Source organism: Manis pentadactyla, chromosome 10, assembly GCF_030020395.1.
Source record: "Manis pentadactyla isolate mManPen7 chromosome 10, mManPen7.hap1, whole genome shotgun sequence".
In the NCBI taxonomy this organism is placed as follows: domain Eukaryota; kingdom Metazoa; phylum Chordata; class Mammalia; order Pholidota; family Manidae; genus Manis; species Manis pentadactyla.
The window spans coordinates 39,200,126-39,219,056 of NC_080028.1; the positions used below are offsets into that span (position 1 = coordinate 39,200,126).

An 18,931-nucleotide genomic window follows, 5' to 3' on the forward strand; every position below is an offset into this window, starting at 1 on the left:
ATCATTTTCTGATTTTTATAATCCACTTCTACACCTTGGAAGGATAAATGACAATTGGCTTCAATGCCACCAATGAAAATATTTCATTCTAAGGTCATCCTTAGTTGCTTAATTACCTGAGGCAACTAAAATATATCTCATCTTTAGATTGATCATGTGTGTAGATTTAATGGGATAATGAATATGAAAGTATTATGTCAACTATAAAGTCTTTTTTAATGTGAAGTGTGATTTGTGATAGTAGAGAAAGAGTGGAAAGTGCTGACTTTCTCTTATACCTTTTAGCAGAAACTGCCATGGGTGACAAGGGAGGAGACAACCACACAGAGGTGACTGACTTCATTCTTGTAGGCATCAGGGTCCGTCCAGAGCTCCACAATCTCCTTTTCCTACTATTTCTGATTGTTTATGGGATGGTTCTTCTGGGGAACCTTAGCATGATTGGCATCATTGTGACTGATCCTCGGCTGAACACCCCAATGTATTTCTTCCTGGGCAATCTCTCCATCATTGACCTCTCCTACTCCACTGTTATTGTACCCAAAGCCATGGTCAACATCCTGTCTCAGAAAAAGACCATATCCTTTGTAGGCTGTGTGGCTCAGTTATTTCTTTATGCACTCTTCATGGTAACAGAGGCCTTTGTCCTGGCAGCCATGGCCTATGACCGCTTCATTGCCATCTGCAACCCACTCTTGTACACTGTCCGCATGTCAAGAAATCTCTGTATCCAGTTGGTGGCTGGTTCCTATCTTTGTGGTTGGCTCAGTTCCATCCTTCAAATCAGTGTAACATTCTCAATGTCTTTCTGTGCTTCCCGAGTCATTGATCATTTCTACTGTGACTCAAACCCAATTGAGAAGATCTCCTGTTCCAACATCTTTATGAATAAGATGGTGTCACTTAGTTTGGCTGTCCTCATTATTTTGCCCACAATAGTTGTTATTGTCGTGTCTTACATGTATATTGTGACCACAGTCTTGAAGATTCCCTCCAGTGAGGGGAGGAAGAAAGCCTTCTCCACTTGCAGCTCCCACCTGGGGGTTGTAAGTTTGCTCTATGGGACTGTCTCCTTTGTCTATCTCACGCCTCCAAGCAACCCTGAACTTCGTAAAGTGGCTTCAGTATGTTACATTTTGTTCACACCTATGTTGAATCCTCTGATTTATTCTCTAAGAAATAAGGATGTTAAAGATGCCATGAGAAAAGTCCTTTGGAAGAAAAAAGTTTTACTTTAAATCTGCTTCTACTTATTTCACTGTTTCTTGCGTCGGTTGATTTTGTCTGATTTTCTGGGTTCACACATTTAAAAGTTCAGGGTTATTTAAAGAACAAAAACAAAAACCTTAACTATTTTATTCTAAACAATAATATTTTATAAGAAATGTTCTAAATAACTTACTTAATTTTCCCTCAAGGCAATGTTAAATCTGAAAAGTTCTGGACATCCACGAAAATTTGCTGCATTTCTACAGTTATATATTTCTCACTCTCCAGGTAATAATATGTTATGTAAATGGGGAAGTAGAGAATTTTATTATTCTCTTCTTTGTATGTCTAAGTAAAATTTAGACAGAGAAAATACCTAGTATGATCATTAACTTGGAAACAGTGCAAATGGCATGTAGTGTAAACACTAGTGTTTTATTTTTGATGTCACATCAAAGATATGAGCATATGAACATATGAAGAGGAAATGGAAAGGTAAAATAACCAGTGAGCTGTTGAGTTAAAGGAGCCAAGGAAGAACAAACATGGGCAAATTGCATTGATTTGGTTTAAATTATGACATTCTGTTTGGTTTTCTTTGAATGGCAGGATCATCTCTATTTTGTATTCATGTAATGAAAACATCTTAATGATGTTCATGGTGTTTTATAGCTCATGTTCTCTATCTTTTGGGTACTACAAATTATAGATAGTGAATATGCAATTAATGAAACCCTATACTGAAATGAAGCCAGCTTGAAAATCCCAGTTAAAAATATCACAAGGCCTTATGCATAGTTGGGTTATGTATGTGGGCATGGCACATGTGTGTTTGTGTATACATGAGTGTATGTATTAGTTTGGTTATAGGTAATTAAAAAAAATGTTATTAGTCTTGAAAACCAAGCTGATGGAGAGGACAAGGGTGGTTAATAGAGTCTCTCATAAATTTGACAGGTATCAAATGAAGCCAAGATCCAGGCAAAGTTACTAGTTTTTCAAGTGATATAAATAATACTTTAGCTAAACAATTATAGTACTTAAGTCCAGACAGTACCAAACATAGACAAAAATTAAATAATACCAGTTTTGTTCATATACTTGGTGTGAAAAACTAAAATATTGAACTTTGATTAGGTCTTATTTTTTTCTGTTTTTGTATAGACAGCCAAACCTCCTTTGATGAATGCACAATGGCATGCATTTTTGTGGGTTAATGTTTATTAGGGTAAGAGATTTGATAAATAATTATTCTTATTTAATAAACAGAGAAGCTAAGTGATTTAAAAAATAAAACGTATTTATCTTCTCCTCCCTAACCTGTTAATATACCATTTTCTGGATATTTAATTTGTGAAATATATCATTTGAGAGCAAAATAAGAATCTAAATGAGCTTGGGGAGGTGATCTTTGGCATTGATTATTGGTCTGGAAAATACCCTTTTAGGTTTTGTTTTTACTTATGTCCATTGTATACGCATTAGCCTTAGAATGTTGCTTTTTGATATATCAATGTATCAAACAAGTGTGGATTATTAAGGACTTTGGGGAAAAGGCAGTAAGAAATTGGATCGGAATCAACCTAGGTTCATTTGCATTGGTTTTTAGTCTGGAGGATTCTATTTCCTGTTTTGTTGCCACACCAGATAACAGTATTCCGGTGATAACCTCCTCAGTGGCACACTCCAAATGTTCAAAGGAATCCAGGAAGGTTGAAAACCAAGGCAAAATGATTTCAAAAGAGTTAAATTAAGCTCTGTTATTTTCTTTTAATTGCCATAAACATTTTCCTTGGTCAATCTTGTTTCTGGATTCACAGGCCTTATAGGAAAAATCGTGCCTGATTTATAACTTTACTGTTATTTGTGCCATCAAGTTCCATCAGAACAACCTCATGTTATATCAACCTTTTGTTGGCTTTCATTGACAGTGTTTTCCTTTTCAATGATACATGGATCATTTACGAAACATTGCCACACCCAAGAGAGTTTGAATATTGCATTCTGTATCGTATACCATAAGTTGTGATTTAGAGGTCACTTGGAAACTGCACACAACCCCCCCCACCCCCCAAAATGGAGAAATCTTTTAAAGTGATAAGACGTTGAGTGACTGAAGATTGCATTAGATATCTCAAGCCCCTTTAACTTCCTTGTACTGCATTGTTTCATGTTCCCTGGTTACAAGTTTTTGGACACACACATATGTTGATTGTCGTGTCACATCATGGGCTGCATTTTGTCTTTAAATTGTGTGTATTTTGATGTTTACCTAATCCTTAGTGTATTGATGTAGAATTTTTGTGAGGGCATTAGTAATAATATTTTCTGTTCCCAGGATGCTAAGATGCTCTGACTCAGCTGCAAATGATAACTAAGCACTTATTCAAACATCACAAATATAAATTATATGACTAAGTTAAGCACCTGGGGATAAGAACCCAGATTTGCTACATTTGTCTGTCCTTAGGTTAGTTTCAACTCTTTACTATGAGATTTAGATTGTTACGGTGATTGGAGAAGCTGAAGTGATTAGACAGTAAAAATGTAATGTTGAATTGATATTGCACTATGTTATTCTTACTTTTGTGAATTGAGTATGGGATTTCACTTTGCACAATCCTATGACAGCAGTATAGGTCAAAAAAACCAATAAAAATTTTGTGTGTATGTAAGCTATTATCCTAGTGCTCTCAGTGAGAATAAGCTACCTGCTGTAGAAAGTCGGAGGGGGAGGGGAAGAAGAGGGAAGAGATGGGATGAGAAAAAAGCAAGGTGTTTGGAACCGAAAACAACATGAAAAAAGGAATACACTTCAAAGTCATTTCTTAAGGATTCAAATTTTGTAAAAAAGAAAAAGACACACACACACACACAAATCAGCAACAAAACTTTACCCAAAGACTGATTTTAATATTTCTTGCTCTTATGGAATAGGGCTTCTAGATTTTTCAAATAGTTTATTCTTTCCTTATCAACATTTTATTTTTTTATTGAGGTGTAGTTGATATACAATCTTATATTGGTTTCCAGTATATAAGACAATGGCTCAACAGTTCCTCATATTCTTAAATCCTCAGCCCCACTGGTGCAGTTACTATCTGTCAATAAAGGAAGATGTTCCCAAACCATTGGCTATATTCTCCATGCTGTACTACCATCCCTGAGATCCTTATCAGCATTTAAAAATCATCCCTTTATTCACATTCTTTGGCACCGTGATGATTGGCATTAGTTTCCTCAATTGAATACCTTGTAGTTAGGTATCTTTGTGGCAACCTACATAAATTAACTTCAGATGACTTACGCAAAAGATAAATATGTAGACACATAAATTTTCTTTTGTTCTGGCTGCACATACACAATGGTAAGGCTGGAAAGTATGAGTTCCTAGTTAGCATGCCAGGAAGTTAGAAAAATCTCCAAACAGGATCCAAACTTGTCAAATACCACACTACTGGAAATATTTATCAAAACACTTCAGGCTCTTTGTCCCTTTATTGGATAGTTCTGAGACAGGATCTAAATAACCCTAAAAGTCCATAAAACACTTGGGTACATACTTTTCTTCACTGTTTGTTCACCCCAGAATAATTGGTCACTATTTCAAGGTTTGTTGGAAGGCTTTTAGTTCACACCTTACTCCAGCGTGTCCAGCCTTATCTTCATTCCAGTGGCTCTGTGCAGGAACCAGTTCAGACCTAAGATGGGTTGGGAGATGAGCATGATCTGAATCATGGTGGCTGAGTTGGGTTTTTCTCTTCCTCAGAAGAGTGCTCACTTATTTTATTCCTAGACACCTTACGACTGACTAATGTTAGGTAGAGATTTCCATACCACAGCCATCCTTTTTGTCTCATAAACTAGAGCTGCTTCTGTCATGTTAAACCAAACCTTCCTTTGCTCTTTCAGGCAGATGCCACCATCTGAACTCTGTCATTCCACTACCGTGACTGATACCAGGGAGCCATTTTAACTTTAATGTCTTCCACCAACATCTTTAGAGAGAAGCACCACAGCTGCTTTGAAAATTGCTGGTCAGTCCCTTTGTCATTGGTGCAGGGACCTAACCGGGGTATATGAGACCAGAACTTATACGGTTAATCCTCAGCACCACTGTCTCCTAAAGGCATTCAATTTCTTCCACAGTTTTCCTGAAGTGTTTCTAGTGTCTCCACTTCCTTTAGAGAGATCCAGTATTAGTTAATAGTTTGCGTTTATCAAACCAGCAAACTACCAGACATCTGCTTATTTACATGTACTAGCACACTCCCTGTCAAATCTCTGGTAATATTCTGCCCAGTATCTCCCTCCCAGCTCAATAAAAGAGCCCTCAGTGTTCATTCACATGAGACTACTTTGCATGTTGCTAATATGCACCTTCCACATACTCAGATTTAGCCAGTCTTCCACACTTTCTGCATCTGCATTGGAGCATTATTCCTGTCTCAGCAGGCTGGGTTCTGATCCTAGGAACTGACCTCATGAAAATGAAGAGTGGGATGTAAGAGAAATTTAGCTTCCTCCTCCCAGGCATAACAACATCTTAAAGCAAGGAGGGAAGAGCTCCATCAAGAAAATGAATAGGTCTGTTTCCTATTGCAAAAGTGGTTGTGGTAGAGTTTCAAAAATGTCAGGAAATTCGAAATGCTTTAAGTATCTTGCAAAACCAGGAATCTGTAATGTAAGAAATGTTGGAGGAATGAATCAAAACATTCTGTACTCTGCAAGATAAAAATTCGCACTCTGGGTTTAGTTTTCTGTGATTTCATCTCTGCAGCTGTAAGTTATAAGAGAAGATCTTGTTATTGTGACATAATTTCCCTGGGTGGGAATTTAGGGTGGGAACTTAGGATTCTGGGCTCAATTTTATTTATTTATTTAATTGTAGTATAGTTGATATACAATATTATATTAGTTTAAAGTGTACAACACAGTGGTTCAACAGTACCCACATTGTTAAATTCTCACCTCGACTAGTGTAGTTACTGTCAACATGGAAAGGTGTTACAGAACAAAGGCTATATTCTCCATACTGTAACACCATCCCTGTGACCAACTTACACTATGATTGAGAATTTTTATGACCCTTTACTAACCTCCCTTTCCCCATCCATCTACCTCAACCCTGCCCCCATGGTAACCATGAGCCACTTTGCAGTGTCCATAGTCTACTGCTATTTTGTTCATTTTGTTTTGCTTTGTTTTTAGATTCCACAAATATGTGAAATCATATGGTATTTGTCTTTCCCTTCTTGGCTTATTTCACTGAGCATAATACCCTCTAGGTCCATCCACTTGTCACAAATGGCAGGATTTCTTTCTTTTTATGGCTGAATAATAGTCCATTGTGTATATATACCACCTCTTTTTTATCCAGTCATCTATTGATGGACATTTTGGTCGCTTTCATATCTTGGCTATTGTAAACAATGAGGCAATAAACATAGAGGTGCCTATACCTTTTTGAATCAGGGATTTTGTTTTCTTAGGGTAAATTCACAGAAGTGAAATTACTGTGTCACATGGTGTTTCTATTTTTAGTTTCTTGAGGAACCTGTACACTGCTGCTCCAATTTACATTCCCACCAACAGTGTAGGAGGGTTCCCTTTTCTCTACATCCTTGCCAACATTTGTCATTGTGTGTCTTTTGGATAGTGGCCATTCTAACAGGTGTGAGGTGATATGTCATTGTGGCTTTGATTTCCATTTCTCTGATGATTAGTGATGTTGAGGATCTTTTCATGTGCCTGTTAGTCATTCATATTTCTTCTTTGGAGACATGTCTGTTCATGTCCTCTACCATTTTTTAGTCAGGTTATTTATTCTTTTGCTGTTAAGGCAAATGAACTCTTTCTATATTTTGGATATTAACAACTAAGCAGATAAATCGTTTACAATTATATTCTCCCATACCTTAGGTTGCCTTTTTGTTCTGCTGATGGTGTCCTTTGCTGTACAGAAGCTTTTTAGATGTAGTTCCAATGATTTTCTTTTGTTTCCCTTGCCCTGGAATATGTATTCAGAAAAAAATTACTCATGCTTATGTTCAAGAGATGTTTGCCTATACTTTCTTCTAAGAATTTTATGGTTTCATGTCTTACATTTAGAACTTTAAAGGAGTCAAAATATACAGTGGGAAAAGCCAGTATCTTTGATAACTGTTGTTGGGAAAACTGGACAGCTACATGCAAGAGAATGAAGGTGCATTACTGTCAAATCCCATACACAAAAATAAACTCAAAATGGATTAAAACTTAAATATAAAACATGAAAGTGTAAAATTCTTAGAAGAAAACATAGGCAAAAATCTCTTGAACATAAGTATGAGCAATTTTTTTCTGGACACAAATCCCTGGGGAAGGGAAACAAAAGCAAAAATGAACATTGGGACTGCATCTTAAAAGCTTCTGTACAGCAAAGGACACCATCATCAGAACAAAAAGGCAACCTAGGGTATGGCAGGATATATTTGTAAATGATTTATCTCATAAAAGGTTAACATCTAAAATATATAAAGGACTCATACAATTCAACACCAAAAACCCAAATAATCTGATTAAAAAATGGGCTGAATACCTGAATAGATGTTCCTCCAAAGAAGAAATACAGATGACTAACACATGCATGAAAAAATGCTCCACATCACTAATCACCAGGGAAATGCAAATCAAAGAAAGCCACAATGAGATTATTACCTCACATCAGTTAGAATGGCCACTATCCAAAAGACAAGAAGTAAACAAGTGTTTATGAGGAGGTGGAGAAATGGGAACCCTCCTACACTGTTGGTGGGAATATAAATTGGGACAGCCACTGTGGAAATCAGTATGGAGGTTCCTCAAAAAACTAAAAATAGAAATGCCATGTGACCCAGTAATTTTTATCTTGTACAAATTTACCTGAAGAAAACAAAATCCTTAATTTGAAAAGATATATGCTTCCCTATGTTTATTGCTGCATTATTTACAATAGCCAAGATGTGAAGCAACCAAAATGTCCACCAATAGATGAATAGCTAAAGAAGAGGTGGTATGTATACACAATGGAATATTATTCAGTCATAAAAAGAAAGAAATCCTGCCGTTCATGACAAATGGATGGACCTAGAAGTCATTACATTAAGCAAAATAAGCCAGGCAGAGAAAAACAAATAACATATGATTTCACATATTTGTGGAATCTAAAAACAAAGCAAAACAAAATGAACAAAATAGCAGTAGACTCATAGACACTGAGAAGTGACTGGTGGTTACCATGGAGGAGAGGTTGGGGTGGATAGGTGGGGAGGCTGATGGGTACAAAGGGGCACAACATTTTCAGTCATAATGTAAACTGGCCATGGGGATGTAGGTGCAGCATGGAGAATATAGCCAAGTTCTGTAACACCTTTCTATGTTAACAGATAGTAACTGTACTGATTGTGATGAGGATTTATTAATGTTGGAACAGTTGAACCACAGTGTTGTATACATGAAACAAATATAATATTGTATATCAACTGTATTTTAATTAAAAAACAAAAACAAAACCAAGAACAAAAGGGCAAAAAATTCTATTTCCTGGTCTTGATAGGTTTAACCCCTTTTTCCACTAAGAGATGGCTTATGATAGTCTATTACCTTTTTTGTGATTTCACTTATATTATCTAATTTTAATAAAGCTAAAATCTAATAATTATTTACAACTATAGTTAGTTTGAATGTTACCATTCTATAAGCAATTTAAAAATTTTAGTTTTATTAAAAGTAAGAACTTCTCTTAATGTGAACTAATGTGAATGGCGAATGTCCCACATTATTATAGATAGTGACTGAAAGAAAGGTCACAATATATCAGGAACAGGTACACTGAAAATGTGAGCCACTTGCTCATGAAATTACTTCTGACCTTAGGATAGGCATCACACATTCAACTTTTATTTAATGACAGATATTTCTCTGTAATGCAATGGATTAGATATCACTCTTCAGGATATTACAGTCACTTGATTTCCATAATACAGAATATTGTTTTTATAGCAGCTATTTCTCAAAAGTTCTCAGAAGAACTTGCCTAAAACTTGCTGCTCTCCAAATCTTTAAAAGCTAGCACTGTAATTTTTCCAATAAGGGTTTGCCAGAGTTTCCACAGAATATCTGATGTTCCACAACGTCATTGGATATTTTTGTTCTAAGTTCCAAGTAACAATGCTGTTTTTTCTGAAGACTAAACCAACTGAAGAACAGTGGCATGTTATGGACCTAGACAAAGCTGGGGGTGTCTTGTTTTCATGAACACTGAGAATCACTGTATGGTGCCTCCCAAATTCAAAATAGTGTTTAACAGTTCATAGTAAGGTTATAAATAGCACAGCAATGATTTTTTCACTTTGAAAGGAATAAATCAACATGCCTAGGTCAGTGGATCGAGCAAACTTCCCAGAGCTGGCATGTTCCTGAATTTTCATGTATTTCCCATCCTCTGTCACTTGACAGAGTTCCCAAGGAATATACAGCACTAACTATAGTATAACGAAGAAAAATTATAGCCAATATGAGTCATTAATATAGATATATAAATTCTAACAAAATATTAGCAAAAAACAGTAATGTATAAAAAATACTAAATTGCAGTTATCACAGGTATGCAAAAAATATTCTAGTAGTAGAATATTAGTAAATGTCATCATTACATTAAGAGATTAAAGAAGAAAAACATAATGTTCTCAATAAGCAAGGAAAAGCATTTGATAAAATTCAACATTCATTTATGATAATTAAAAAGCCTTAATAAAAGAAAAAGGAACCATTGAAAGCCTTTTATTTAAAACTAGGAATACAAGTATATCCACTACCAATTACACATCTTCATTTTGCCAAAGGATTATAGCTAATGAAATAAAAAATAAATAAAAAAGTAAAGAGATAAAAATGTAAGGGAAGAAATAACACTCATTATTTTAAGATATAACTCTTTTCTCTATAGTAAATCTACATACAAATTATCAGGTTAGAATCTTCTTAAATTTACTATTAGTATTTGAAATAGATATTGAACCTGGGCTTAGAGCTTTTAGTTTTCATGTGGTGAGTATTATCACTGTGAGTTAACACCTCCAACATCAAAGAATGTTATTGTGCTATGCATTCATGATTTGTATACCTTTATATAGGTAACAATTTGATAAAAATTAAAAAAAACTGTGCCAAATTTTCATGATCAAGAGTATTATATATACAATGAAAAGTATTACTAACATTTTACCTCAATATAATTGTTCTAGGAAGATTGAGCTTTTCTTTTTGATATGATAATTAACCATATTGTGTACTTGCAAAACAGGGCTCCTCAAACTACTGTGTTAAGCTAATTAAACAGAGGGAGCACAGCAATTATAACCAGTTATTTACATCACACTTCTCACTCATTACTGCCATGTCATGTGGATTAGGATGGGAAGGCAAGGAAACAACCATCTTAAAAACTCAATAAATATTTGGAGTATATAACACCACTTTAAAGTTTATTTTTCTTCTGAATTTGGGATCTTAATTTGGGGAAAGCAATATCAAAAATATTATCAAAGGTGCTTAATCATTACATGAACATTTAAGCACAGGTCATACATGTTTTGAAACAAGATTGCCTTGTTAGCATCTATAGCTCCTGTAAAGAAAACTGAGACAGGTTTATAGATGGTGTTGCATGGACTACGAGCACCAGTTAGAAATGAACTATTGTAGCATTTTAGTCCAGCTCAAGGTTATTAAAGGAAACAGTTAAGGAAAATATTCTTAATGGATGTAATTTCAAGTTGTATACCTTGTTGTTCTGTTGCCTGAAATATGGGCCAAAATGCCAATCTACACTGGTTTAGGGGCAGTAGGCTAATGGTTTAGCTGGATAACAAAGAACCTGGAAGCAAAAACAATGAAAGATTATTGACAAGGTGGTCTCTTGATAGATGGACCCCCCTGAATGGGAAAATCAGTCAAAATATTAATTCACCACATTATTTACCTTGAGGGTAAAATAAGTCAAACTGTTAATTCCTCATGGCAATTTACATCAGATGTGGTAGGTTCTCAGTTATCCAGTGAAGACAATGATCGATGATCTTCCAGAATTTTTTCCATCCACTCACTACTCACTCAATGGGTCCTCATCAATAATATAGCTATGCTGGAGGAGAGAGAACTCAAAAACATGGATGGCTCAACATAGGCTGACCTGGAAACTTCCAATACTAAGTGCCCAATTTTCTGATGATAGTCATCAAAAGATGTGGAAGTAGTCTGAATGTCCATTTACTGATAAATGGATAAAGAAAATGTGTGTGTGTATATTTATGTCTATATTATATATAATGGAATATTGTTTAGCCTTAAAAATTAAATCTTGCAATAAACGTGATAACATGGATGAACCTGGAGAATATTATGCTAAGTGAAAAATGCCAATCGCAGAAGGACATATACTGTGTGATTCCACTTACATAACATATCTAAAATAGACAAGGTTATAAAAGCAGAAAGTAAAATGGTGGTTTCCAGGTGATAGGGGAAGAAGGAAATGGGGAGTTGCTATTCAGTGTTTTCAACTTACTTAAGTTATGCAAGATGAATAAGTTCTAGAGTTGTGTTGCATAAAATTGTGCCTAAAGCAAACAATACTGTATTGCATGTTAAACATTTTGTTGAAAGTGTAGATTTCATTCTAAATGTCTTTACTACAATTAAAAAAATGTTCCTTATAAGTGTTATAACCTGGGTCTACCAGCCAGTCATCATGTTTCAGGCTGACTGGATTGGTTTTTCCATTATGGAGAAGTAGCTAGCCATTTGCCCAGGCATTGCTCTTGGTATCATTTTGCTCTTCCTGCTCAAACTGCTTCTGTTAATACCACCCTATGAGGACTCAACAGTGCCTTATTCACAATTAAGCCATATTGCACAGTGTTTTGGTGCAAGGCAGTCACTTTACAAGAACTGAAGGAAGTCAGTACACTCATACCCATCAGAGTCAACAGAATTATCTATCATGTGCCTCATCAAACAGGATCAGATGAATTTATGGACTGGTGAGACCACTTATTGAAGACTCAGTTGTTGGACCAACTGGCTGTCAGCAGTTATACAACTGGGTTATTGTCATCCATGATATGGTCTAGGCGATGCATGAGCAATGAATACATGAGGTTGTTTCTTTCATAATCAGACTATTTATCCAAGTACAATAGGTCAAAGTGGGAATGTCTACCACCACTGTAAAATCTACTAACCTATTCTCAACTATTTTTTCCTTGCTGTCCCTATGACATTGGATTTTGCTGAATTAGGATACTTACCACCTAACAGAGGAATAATTTTACCAGGGACATGATTGTTCCTGTCCCCTGGGCATTCATTTCATTGAACCAAAAGGTAAACAAAATGTTTTGTATTCTTGTGGGTAATAAGACTGATCAGGAAAAGATGTTAATAGAAAGGAGACAAGGAGGAGTATAGGAGAAACTCATGGAATTTTCCATGATGCCTCCTAATACCGCATGTCAGATGGTAAATATTAATGAACAACCATAGCAATTCAACACAGAAAGATCACAGTGGCTCAGATCCTTCTTCATCAATGAAGGTTTGCATCACCTACCAGGTAAACAATTTCTAGATACTGAGGTTATTGTTGAGACTAAGGGGAATTCGGAAAGAAAAATATCAACTATTGCCTTTGACCAGTTGCGTTTGTGATGCCTTTATGAGCCATCATTATTTTCTTCCTTTTTACCCATTCTCCTTCCCTTATTATATTACATAAGGTGTATTTATGGCAGTTAGCTTAGTGATTTAATTTTTATTATATACGAATTGTGATATTTTTGACTGATACAGAACAGTTCTAAAAATCATTTTGAAGTGCAGGTAGCAGAGTGGTGTAGCAGAAGCATGCTGGGCCCATAAAAATATTTTGAAATGTATACAAGAGACTGTTGAAAAATCATGAACTCAATACATGACACCTGAATAAACAACTTTCAAGCAATTTGAATTACAGAGAACCTAACTTCAGATCCAGTCAATCATTATTTGTTACTTGAAGCACCATTTATCAATTGAGGGCCTTTATAGGGCTTTGCTTCACATGATTGTAATGCCATTATGCTTCTTAGTATCAATTATTCTTGATAAAATATAGCTAGAGAACAAATATGGGTTGTTTTGGTGGAAATTAAATGAACTTTATGACTAGGGGCAAAAATTTCCCTATAAAATATATTTCATAATACATTTCTCCTTCATATCTATTGCTTTTTGCCCACCAAAAACTTAGCTGTAATGATAAATTGAAATGCTTCTTTTTCAGTGAAGAAATGGATTGCAAGGTCCTTTTGATCACTACCAGAGATTCACACAACAAGAAAGGATAGAAAAACTCCTGTAGGTATTTTGACTCTTACTAGGCTTAGGCTCTGCTTTTTCCTTTCCGTTTCTTTCTTCCTTTCTTTTCTTCTTCTTTTTTAAAATCTAGGGCCTCTGTGATCCTCATGAATCTTGGCTCTGGAACCGAGACATCTTAGTAGCTCTGCTCCCCTCTCTCCCATGAGGATTATTTCCCAGAAGGTGAGGGAAACCTCAATGCTGCAATTTGAAAAAATTAAATTGTTTTGCCCAAACCAGAGCCATTATGAATAACTACTGCTATTTTGGCAGACTATCAGGGATTCCAGATGGCTCAGGGCCTCTACTTAAATATCCAAGACAATCTACTTTCCTTTTTTAAAAGTATTCAAGCACGCAGAGATGCAGGAGAGAGAATATCTTGCAGATTGATTCCTCAGGTTTACACCGTGTAATTATAGAACATAATTCCTGGAATTATTTCACCATTGGCAAGCATCACTTGGGAAATTCACTTCGACTCTCTTCTACAAAAGCCTGTGGCATTTTCCAAGAAATGAACTATAAAGCTATAAAGGAAAGGGAAGTTGTTTAAATAGAGCATTAAAGAAAATAAGTTAAATTTCTCTATGGGAAAAATCTCTGGGATAATAAATGTGCATTTGGAAATGTTTTGGGGGGTTCATTTTATCTTGACATAATGATTTTTCAGTACTTGTAGCATGGTTATTAATAAACATTATGCTTACCCTTTCCAGAATTAAATAACAAGAGGAACACATTAGAATTCTGTTGTTTCATCTTCCAGAATTTGACAAAATTACAAAATAGAAGGTACGAATAATTTTAAAATGTGAGTTTTTGGCAATAAATCACAATGATGACTTGTTTATTGGCTTCTTTGAGTAAAACTCTCCCTTTTCCAGGTATAGATGTCTTCAGTTGTAGACTTATTAACATTAGAATGAGATTGATAAGAATACATCTTAAAGATTAAAATGATCTGCATCTTTGCCCTTAGGCAGCAGTAAAGAAATAGAAATAAATTTTGTTTTGACAAAATATTCCATGACTACTTCAGTCTCTTTTTTTCATGCTGAAATGTATTATACCTCCTCAAACCCAAAATATGATCTATTTAAAATCTGATCCTTTATAATTGTTTATATATTTAATTTTTGATGGAGCTGGTGAATACAAAAATATAACAATAAGATACCATGCCATTTTCCTGTTAGTCATCTTTTTCTCAGGCAAAATATTATATTTTTCTCCATACAAAATATTATACTGTTTAATTTTTTCCAGGCCTTAACAGTTTCTCTTATTCCTTCCTCCAACTTAGGATGGTTTATCCAAAAAGTCCATATATACATTATTCTTTTTCAACCAAATTATTACTGATAATTTTGGTGTGCATAGTGGACTTAAGCACAGAGAGATATAATAAAGGCTATTATTTATCAATTACTTATTCTAACATAAATGATGCTAAGTGGTTTATGTGCATTATCTCATTACACACTCCCAAGGAAACTTGGGAGTTACATTATTTTTGTCTCTCCTTATATATGAGGGTAGAGTGATATAGAAATGATGAAAGCTACATCAGTAAGTTATATGAATGACATAAACAAATTACATAAGTAATTGTCCAAGGTCCCAGTCAGAAAATGTGAGAAACAGCACTGGAGCTTACTTCTGTTTAAATCTAAACCCATATGAACCACTGCAGTATTAAAGAGTCTTCCAGTTGTTCTGATTGTGCATGCTCAATTGTCATTCAACTTGTATCTATATAATAAATATGTATTGGTTAATTGCCATTCGCCAGGCTCTGAATGTTATGCTGTCAGTATTTTTATGCTGACAGTGTATGAAGAACAAGTTGAAATTTTGATCTTAAGGAAATTATTGTCAAGTGAGGAGTTATTAATATTATGTGAATATTAAAATGTGATAATAGCTACTATCCTTGGGAACATGAAGTATGTAGTAATGTTTTAACACAGGTTGAAGAATTGGGGAATTTATTTTGATGATAAGAGATGTTAACTGAACTCTGAAGAACAAATAGAAGTAAATCAGATAAAGGAACAGGAAAGCTTGTTATCAACAGAGACATATGGCAGTGATAAAGAGCATAGATGTTTGGAGCCAGGTTTCTTGGCTTTACATTCTGATTCTGCACCTAATAGATGGCTTTCAACAGACTTCATTTCTCTATGCTTCAGTTTCCTCATCTGTGATGTGGGAAATGTGATAGTACCTCATATTATTGTATCGATTAAATGAGCTACTATGAAAACTTTTAGAAAAGTATCTGTCATATAAAAAGAGTCTCATAAATGTTTGCTATTATTACTGTCTAGACAGAATTGTGATTACAAGCCATGAGGAGAAAGAGTAGAATACACCATTATTACAACTAATTCAAAAATCTTAGTTGGGCTGTCTTGTAAATGAATTGATGATGGCTATGAAAATTATATCCAGGGTAAATAAGAATGCAATCAGTAATTCCTTCATATGTATCTTTTGTTCAGTATCCATTTTTAAAGTAACTCCTCTATCTAGACTACCTGTAAGCTTCTTGTTAAATAACTATGTGCTGTAGGCTGAGGAAATGCAGAGGAATTGTCTTTATGAAAGGGCTTTGGAAGCCCATTGGGTGAGAAATCCTAGCATATGAAGGCTGATAATTTTTGTGTTTGGTTGTATACTTTAATCTTAATGAGTATATAACTTACAACATAATCCAAATTTTCCATTACTCACAAAAAGAGATTGCACCTCTTAAGTAGTTTTAAAATTCAGTCACTATATCTACTAATAATCTAAATTAAGCTCTCAAAGATAAGTTTACCTTAAGTAGGCTGCTGAATCTTCTAGCATCATCAAACTCCAAAATTGCTTCCCACATGTCATATATTAAATTATTTGTGCTCCTACCCAATCATTGCTTCATGACATTGAATATATTGCATAAATCATGAGTGGGAAATGTATATACAGAAGTAGTACCTTGCGAATGTGAAAACTTTTGATTCATCATTAGTTGGGATTGGCTTAAATTTAAGCCAGTCATTTCACAAGGTTAAAATGAATAATGACTATAGAATAGTTTTGTATATCCTAATACTTAAGAGATTATTTGTAGCTCGGTTCAAAGCCAGAAGTTCATTAGTTCTGCCTTGTGTCTCTCAGCAGGTTTCTGCCATGGGAGACAGGGGAACGAGCAATCACTCAGAAGTGACTGACTTCATTCTTGTAGGCTTCAGGGTCTGCCCAGAGCTCCGCATTCTCCTCTTCCTGTTATTTCTGCTTGTGTATGCCATGGTCCTTCTAGGGAATGTTGGGATGATGGCCATTATTTTGATTGATCCCCGGCTGAACACACCAATGTATTTCTTCCTAGGCAACCTCTCCTTTATTGATCTCTTCTATTCATCTGTTATTGCACCCAAAGCTATGACCAACTTCTGGTCTGAGAGCAAGTCCATCTCCTTTGGAGGCTGTGTCACCCAGCTCTTTCTCTTTGCTCTCTTCATTGTGACTGAGGGATTTCTCCTGGCCGTCATGGCTTATGACCGCTTCATTGCCATCTGCAACCCACTCCTCTACTCTGTCCAGATGTCAGCACGTCTCTGCACCCAGTTGGTGGCTGGTTCCTATTTCTGTGGCTGCATCAGCTCAGTTCTTCAGACCAGCATTACTTTTACTTTATCCTTCTGTGCTTCTCAGACCATTGACCACTTCTACTGTGATACTCGCCCACTTCAGAGGATATCTTGTTCTGATCTCTTCATCAATAGAATTATTTCTTTTTCCTTATCCTGCATCATTATCCTGCCAACCATCGTAGTTATTATTGTTTCTTATGTATATATTGTGTCCACAGTTCTGAAGATACGCTCCATTGAGGGGCGGAAGAAAGCTTTCTCCACGTGCAGCTCTCACCTAGGAGTCGTGAGTGTGCTGTACGGTGCCGTCTTCTTCATGTATCTCACTCCTGACAGATTTCCTGAGCTGAGTAAAGTGGCCTCCCTATGTTACACCCTAGTCACTCCCATGTTGAATCCTTTGATTTACTCTCTCAGAAACAGAGATGTCAAAGAGGCTCTAAAAAAACTTCAAGAAAAAAAAAATACTATTTTTTGATTATTGTTTTTCTTCTACCAAGGGTGGTGTGGCTATTTATTTCACACCTCTTGTGTCCTTAATGAAAGTTATTCTACTGAACATCATAAATATATTATCAGAAGCTTTTCAAGGTGACAGACTCTTCCCGTATATTACTCTCTTTCCTCTGAGACATTGCTAATCCTGAACATCCTGGATATTTGAGATATCCTGGACATTAGAGAAATGTTTTTCAAGATGAACCATGCTCCTGATTTCAAGCAGCATTTTATTTCACAGAATTGATTTTTATTTATTTTATAACATGCTACTGGATACTTTTTATATTTTATTATAGTTTTTAAACTGTATTTTGTCTGGTATTTGTCTTTGGAGTTCCTCCTTCCCTTACACAGACTCACTGACAATTGAGAATAATTCTGATCTTACTTTTTAAAATAAAATATTTCCTAATTTTATGGTTAGTTACTTTAGTGTGTTAACTGGTAATTGAATTTCCACTTTGAGTCCAGGATTTTATATGTGTTATATTCAAAGGAAGTCGTAACTAGAAACAAGCAAAAGGTAATCTTCACTGTATACATTGACTTGGGAAATTGTAGATTCAGTGTGTCAGGTGTTGTGGAGTACTCTGAGGCACTGGGTAGTTGCTGGATTCTCACATAAAGATGCACTGGGGGGTAGTGACAGGCAAACAGTTTGGAGCAATTATTCCTTAATTTGGATCTCCATAATTGTTTTCTTGTGTTAATTAATGTCAGGGACATTTAATAAAGGTATAGAAGCAAGGTTGTTGTCAAAATAAGAGTGTGGTCCAAAATTTACTCATTTATGCCTCTGTATGTTTATGTATTTGCTTAATTACCTGTGTAATTAATTGCCTGTGTAATGTGTTCTGGTCTTGTGGTAGGCTAAGGTTAAATAACCTCATTATTAAGTGGGCTTACAATTTAGTGTGAGAATCACATCCTCAGAAATACAATTAAAGTTCAGAGACGTGTATGCCAAAGATAAACATAGGGATTGAAAAGTGGGTTCTTAAAGGTAGTTGGTCATCCAGGCAAGTCTTCAGGGCTACATGGAAGATATATTTAAGGAGATAAGATTGGAATCAGGTAAACTGCTGTATCAGTTCATGTTATTGATGTGGTGTTGAAATTCTCTAATGTAAATGAAAACGGCTAATTTGAGAAAATCCAGG

The 18,931-nt window shown here is 35.3% G+C and overlaps 2 protein-coding genes across 2 annotated transcripts; both read left to right on the plus strand.

Moving 5' to 3' along the window:
- The first annotated feature begins 296 nt into the window (after window positions 1-296).
- On the plus strand, window positions 297-1,238 carry LOC118927174 (olfactory receptor 9K2-like). The gene has a single exon (XM_036915060.2). It carries the CDS (start codon window positions 297-299, stop codon window positions 1,236-1,238), a length of 942 nt encoding a protein of 313 aa, XP_036770955.2.
- Window positions 1,239-16,806: 15,568 nt separating this feature from the next.
- On the plus strand, window positions 16,807-17,748 carry LOC118927176 (olfactory receptor 9K2). The gene has a single exon (XM_036915062.2). It carries the CDS (start codon window positions 16,807-16,809, stop codon window positions 17,746-17,748), a length of 942 nt encoding a protein of 313 aa, XP_036770957.2.
- Window positions 17,749-18,931: the final 1,183 nt, after the last annotated feature.

Coding starts and splice junctions, on each gene's coding strand:
- LOC118927174 (XM_036915060.2), top strand. CDS start 297: ATGGGTGACAAGGGAGGAGACAACCACACAGAGGTGACTGACTTCATT.
- LOC118927176 (XM_036915062.2), top strand. CDS start 16,807: ATGGGAGACAGGGGAACGAGCAATCACTCAGAAGTGACTGACTTCATT.